General features: G+C 39.2%; 1 protein-coding gene and 1 long non-coding RNA gene across 2 annotated transcripts; one reads left to right on the top strand and one right to left on the bottom strand.

Annotated features, from left to right (window-relative positions):
* Positions 1 to 1,055: 1,055 nt before the first annotated feature.
* LOC130046985 (uncharacterized) lies at positions 1,056 to 1,801 on the bottom strand. The gene is made up of 2 exons (XR_008796075.1): positions 1,637 to 1,801; positions 1,056 to 1,339 (listed from the first exon to the last, which is right to left on the bottom strand). It is a non-coding gene; the product is annotated as an uncharacterized LOC130046985 (long non-coding RNA).
* Positions 1,802 to 4,166: 2,365 nt separating this feature from the next.
* On the top strand, positions 4,167 to 5,950 carry LOC125664777 (uncharacterized). Its single transcript, XM_048897587.2, has 2 exons — positions 4,167 to 5,210; positions 5,298 to 5,950. The coding sequence occupies exons 1-2, from the start codon at positions 4,193 to 4,195 to the stop codon at positions 5,918 to 5,920; spliced, it is 1,641 nt and encodes a 546-aa protein (XP_048753544.2). The 5' UTR covers positions 4,167 to 4,192; the 3' UTR covers positions 5,921 to 5,950.
* Positions 5,951 to 6,884: the final 934 nt, after the last annotated feature.

The following is a 6,884-nucleotide window of genomic DNA, read 5'->3' as shown; positions in this document are numbered from 1 at the left end:
ATTTACGGACATCTGCCGGATGATTCTATTTTCCTCAGACGGAATTCAGATTCCGCAGCAATCAGTCGCAAGAAAGATAGGTAGGAAAGTATAGAATATATTTCATCTTTTATCACCGAGAGTAAAATTACCTTGGAATCTTTTGAAACAAAAACTGCACCCAATTGATCAATATCTAATTTAGATGAATGACCATGGACAGACACAAACTTTTCATTTGGATTTATGGTGTGTTTTTACCTGTCGTTCTACAGGATGTTATATCAACTTGTGAGTACCATAAACAAAACTTAAAACCGTGCACCTCTTTTCGTTGTAAACTGTAGTTTTATTTTAAATGCCGTAACAAAATATACAGAACCACAAAGCCCCGTTCACATGCGCTGATTTACTCACGGGGTGCAAATTTTGCATATATGCAAAATTTGCACCCGTGTGTAAAAGTATATTTGCTAAGCGTTCACATGGTACTTAACAAATTAGGGTCAAATGGCAATGATTCTCGAAGTTTGATAAAGATGGCGGATTACTTTCGATTGAGAAGGAGGATGTTCCCTTACTGTGTAGTCTTCGGTGACAAATTTGATTGATCAAGATATGTCTACGACACTCTATGCAATATGATGTTCGCAGAAATACGGTGTATTTTATGAGAAAACCGATCTCATATTCGGTGATACTGCGTTTGCCCCGCTTCGGAGCCGATCCCTCGTGATCCAGTGACGATTCCTCGAGTGTGACGTTGTATTCGGTGTGTGCGTTCACATGACGAAAAATACACTAGGAGTAAATATATCCTGGTGTCACCGGTTTCGATAGTGCAGTACTATTTTAACATATTTAATATATTCAGCAATTATTTCTCACCTGAATTTTATCTGTTCTAATCAATAAACTCTATCTAATGCATATATGCTGTTTTTTGTTTAAAACTATCAAAATTCAGGTAGCATTTCAACTTTCGTTAGATCCGCCATAATCAAATTTGTTTTGACTGACGTCACCTATTTTCGATAGTAAGTATGGCGCGCTGTTAGTGTTAAAACAACATTAAATAGAATGATTCTTTTATTCTTATTTTTTCGACCAAATTGATTACATTAAATAATGAACAAATAAAGCAACTTCAAACAATTTTAAATAGTGGTGAAGGTCCTGAAGACACACACCCAATGTTATTACGCACATTTATCATATTTTAAAGTTGTCTAGGGGACTTGCAAACATTTGGCAGTAACAATTCAGCATGGACACTCATTCCATATTTTATCGACTGGAAAGCATTGCCCAAGGCCTCTGGATCATCATTCTTATAATTTCCTCTCTGGATGGAAAATATCTGCAAAGAAATAAACAAGAAATCAATAAAAACAAATTTTAAAACAGAGAATTTTTTAAAAAACGTATGGTAATATGACTATAATGCGTTTCCATACTGTTCTCTTGAACCGATAGTTCACCCAAAGAGAGGCTTATCTATTTTTAAAACACAGCATTGAGTTTATTATCAGACGACAGCATAGGTGAAGAGGACGCTGTTTTCGACGGAAAATAATCAGATTTTCATTGTGGTCTTTTTTTGGCATTGGGAAAAATGGCGTTTTCAGAATAGATGCACACAGAATTGTAGTCTTACCTCTTTGAAAAGCGTAATTCTCGATCTTTTTGGCTATCTGACACTTCTTGTTACTGACGCTGATTTTGGGAAAAACATTCCGAAAAATGACATTACAATTATCGAATGATCGTTAAAAATAATAACCTATCGAAATTAGGATACTATCGAAAATAGGTAACGGCACAATACACATATGCAAAAGTAAATTTGCATCTGGTCTCAGTGGGTGCAGATTTACACCCGGGTATATATTTGCACATATGTATATTTACTTTTGCATATATGCAATTGCGTTCACATGCTCAAATTTACACTCGGGTACAGATTTTGCATATATGCAGAATTTGCATCCCGCGAGTAAATCAGGGCATGTGAACAGGGTAGTTAGTAGTACATGCTTATACGTGTATTTCTATATTGCGGGGTTTATTTTATTGCATCTTTAAAAAGTATCTGAATTATTGGAAACTTACGCTTGTTACACGAACTCTTTCATGCTCACATATTCTTGACATTCGCGAACCTAAGGACATCTAGGTTCCGAACGCGCTTCAAATGTCGACCCTGGGATTCAAACCGGTGACATTTAGAGCAACATGAAGACTACTGAATCACGCATTCCAATTTGTCTTTTGCATCTCTATCCCTTCGTAATTGAGACTTGTTTCATACACCAGTCCTCCCCCCTTCCTTAATGATACCATGGTATTATTAAGGAGGGGGGACTCATGTATGAAACAAGTGCCTGTGGTTTCAGAGGAATCTATAGTAATTTGTTCGTTTATTCGTTCGTTAATTGGTACATTGTACGTGTGTATATTCGTTGTTTCGGCCTTTATCACGGTTCAGAATGTAACTCACATTGTTGAAATGATCTATTGGTTTTGAATGTCAATGGTAAAAAGTCAAGGACACTGACACCCCTCCCCCAGACATTCCTTATGTACAAGATTTGAATTTCTTTTGAAATTTATCAGCAGCAGAATTGTAACTTGCATAGATATCTTTGTCAGAAGTAAAATGTCAAGGTCATTAGGAAGGAAGCTCTTTGTATGCATGACTTTGGCAGCCAATTTCAATAAAACATTTACCCATTGATTTTGACTGCGGATTACCCTGTTTACCTGATCAAGATAAAGGGCTACAGTTAACGGCGGGTGTGACCGATTGACAGGGGATGCGTACTCCTCCTAGACACCTGATCCTACCTCTGGTATATTCGTGGGTCCGTGTTTGCCCTTCTCTTAATATTGTGTTCCTTGTAGGAATTATCGTCATCTTTTTATTTAGAGATGTTATCTTACACAAGGATAGGACGGCGTCATTGAGAGCCTTTTGGGGACTTGGGAATATGACATGTTTCGCATGAAGGCCCGTCGTTGGATACCCAGGGCTGATGTCGTCTTCTACTCCTCCCAAGCCGTGGGTATCCGCCGATGGTGAATCTCCTGCTTTCTGGAACACTTGTTTCTACAAAAAATAATACTTTCATAAAATAAAAGAATATCATAAACGAAAAATCATTAAAATGGCGCCTGGTGAAGATACAAACAGTATCTGTGCTAAACATCTCAATATAAATTTGTCGGACGCCTGGTGAAGATATATTCACTATCTGTGTTAAGCAGCTCAATATAAATTTGTCGGACGCCTGGATCGAGAGCAGAACCTGGATGTTACGGTTGTGAAGTGAGTGTGCTAATTAAACGACTACCGCGACGGATAAAACGGGTATACAATGATGGATATGTATACATAACTGTTATTTCCTCACAGTAATAAACTGCACCCTTACTAATTAGTTTTAGTTGATTGATTGCTAATTTTGCATCCCTTCAATAATCTGTCATTCACATATTTCATTCATAAGCGCGACTTTCAGTCTAATGCTTAAGTCTTGGCGAAAGACGAGTTGTTACTTGAACCCGGAGTTCCTGCACACGAATTAAGTGAACACTCTTCTGACTAAGACACCCGTTTTAGAATTTAATATAGGATGAAAATTAATCCATTAAAACTCTAACGCTCAGTTTGAACTTTTTGTCATTAGCAGATACAGATGAATATACTTATCGAGATATACTGGACAAGTCCCAAATTATACCTCAATCTGCAAAGGCAACGCCCAGATTACCGGGACCGGAGGAATCGACAACTGAATACCTAAAGACAGAACCGACATCAGTTCCACAACCATCAGTCAAAGCTTCCGAAATTAGTTCTACAGCGATGGGGGATCCTGAAGAGAAGCTGTCATTTTCCAGAGACACAAACCATGAAACACAACAGATAACACAAACAACATCTCATCTCACTAGTGATGCCCATCCACCAACATCTCATCTCACTAGTGATGCCCATCCACCAACATCTCATCTCACTAGTATTACCCATCTACCAAGCACTCTTCCCATGAAGGAATATGAAACAACTCTGTCTTCTGTTTCTCAAACTTCCACTGGAGGACTAAATCACACACCAGACGTGAATTTAGTTTTGGTGACGTCACCACAGGATACTCTACCAAATACAAGTGAAGAGAACGAGATGCACGTGTCGCCCCCAAGCAATGCAATGTATCTGAATACGGATAAAGAGGACGATGCTTCTGTACAGACGCAACTCTCCGACAGTTACATTGGATTTGGAACAGATGATCCTCAAACACAAATGACGGAGGGGGTGAGTTCATCTGATGACGCATACCTCTACCGTACAACCACTGATGACGCATACCTCTCCCATACGACCACTGATGACGCATACCTCTACCATACGACCATTGAACAAAGCGTGTCAAAACAACCGACGAGTACCACAACATATGACTGGATTCGATTTTCCGAAAACCCAGAGGCAATCAATGCAAAGACAACAACTCCAGCGGAATTCTCAAACACACACATAGGCAGTGCGTTGTTATTTCACAAACAAGTGACTCCGTCTACCGTCTCACTGCCATCTACAACTGTATTCAGAGAAACAGATGTTGTCGAGGAATCAGAGACAGATGCTTCACATTCAGATGGATATCTCTCTAAAGTTCTCACTTCTCCTGACGATTCCGAACACTCTCCTGAGCATTCAGTGAGTATACTACAAGACAAATCAACTCAGGAAGACTCATCTAAATACACAAACCCTTCACACGCAGAGGACAATCAGGACCCTATTCCAAATTTACATCAGGAGAAAGATCCAGCCCCTCTTCAGGCTGGTTTGCCGTCCCATGATTTAGAATCGACCATAACAGCAGAGAATGGTTATCTCGAGGACACGACAGCGGAGGACCGACCCGGCTTAGATGTTTCACCCCCATTAACTACCTCCATAAACTCATCAGACGACCATTCTGCATCTGCTGAACAGCTTCTCGGGAATTTAACTTCGTTAACACGAGAGGAAGTACGCGCAGCCATAGACCGACACTTGGGACCCGTTCTTATATCGGCGATGAAAACAAATGATGCACCAGCGGCATTAAGTTGTCTTAATAAATCTACTAATATTCCTCAGCAGGAAGAGAGAAACCCCGACAGAGCGCATGTGCAAAGTCTTGATACCGGAAATGATATAGAAGATACGGAACCAGGTAAGACTCTAACATCATCATACACATACACTGACATTTGACCAAAAATCAAGAATAATGCTCTTGTACATTTACGCCTAATTTCAGGTTTCGATGCTGCGACCAGCTGTTATATAGGAAAAATGGACCTGGCAATATTGGTTGATGCGTCCGATGATTTCCGAAAGAGGGATATGATACGTCTGCAACGGTTTATTATTAAGTTACTCCGACCATACAAGTTTGGTGAAGAAAATATCAAATTATCTATGATAACCTTTAACACGAAATCGCACCTGGTGTTCGATTTTGAGCAGTTTGACCATGACCTTAGGACGGGAGGAAGGTCCGCGGTTGAGAGCAGAATTAGGAAAAACTTGAAACCAGGAGGGCACAAAAATACGGCCTCTGTTTTACACGTGACAAATAAACTTTTTGGTGAATGCGGGGACCGTAGCACTGTGCCTAATCTAGTTCTACTCATCACAGGCGGTGCTTTGTTGGAAGGCAACCGCGAACAGACGCTACAGGAGGCGATGACTTTGAAACAAAACGGGATACGCATCGTTGGTTTAGTTGTTGGGCAGTGTGATGGTGAAGAGATACATGATTTCAAGTCGGTTGTGTTGAACAGTCAAGACGCCATATGCGTGAAAACGTCAAAATTGCTTCCGTCATTCAGTGAAGAATTGAGGGAGAAGCTATGCAGGGAAATAGCAAGCACGAAATAAGAATTTAATAAAAGGTTTTATTAGAGTAAACTTTATTTTAGCGTGTCTGTTTCCCGTCCATCGAATGCAGACTTTCTCAGACGATGGTCAGATTTTAGGGGCAAATGAAGGTCTCATTAGAAAATGGAATCGCTACAACCCCCACGCCCACCCCCACACACATACTGGTATCTAAAATAATATTTTCTTTCATATGCTTGAGATCTGGCAGCATAAATTAATTGTGTTAATAAAAGAGAATTAGCTGTCAACAGGGAAGTATTAAAGCACTTTTAAAATTTTAAACAATGTTTTAAATATTGGAATTGATGAAAAGGTAGATAAATAAATCTCGGAGTAAAAAAGAGATACCTTTAAGATTGAATTTTGTGAAAATGATGCCCTATCTCTCCACCATGAATTACTTTCACACCAGTGGTTGAGCTTTTGCCTCGTAACCTGGAGGTCGTGAGTTCGAGCCACGTTCTTGCTTAGCTATCACGGGTCTTTCGGATCTCACCTTTAAAATGGAGGTCCTGGCGCGATAGTAAATGTGAGGAATATTTGTCATTATTACCAAGAAAGTTACGAAAAATCTTTATTAAATTTAGAACTACAAACCATCACCTTCCCGTTGAAGTAGGCAGATAGAGTAATATTGAAAGAAATGAACGCTTTTGTACATTAAACAAATGTAACCAAATTGGAGATGAATTTCATTATATTCTGGAATGTAAAGCTTTGTCCAAATTATACGTAAATATTTTTTTTAGATATAGAATATTGTTCTGCCCCAAACACAAAAAGATTTGTGAACTCATGTCTTCTAAAGAGCCGGTATCTTTAAGAAAGTTATGTATGTTTATTTTGAAAATTAATAGTATTGTCAGTTCTCCAGATTTTACATCTGTTTCGCGTACCTAATCTACCATTCCATGGTTTGAGCGAAATAAACTGAACTCCCAGGCAATGGTACCCTCACTTA

This window comes from Ostrea edulis, chromosome 1 (genome assembly GCF_947568905.1).
Source record: "Ostrea edulis chromosome 1, xbOstEdul1.1, whole genome shotgun sequence".
Classification (NCBI taxonomy): domain Eukaryota; kingdom Metazoa; phylum Mollusca; class Bivalvia; order Ostreida; family Ostreidae; genus Ostrea; species Ostrea edulis.
This window is presented reverse-complemented; position numbering and strand designations above follow the sequence as displayed.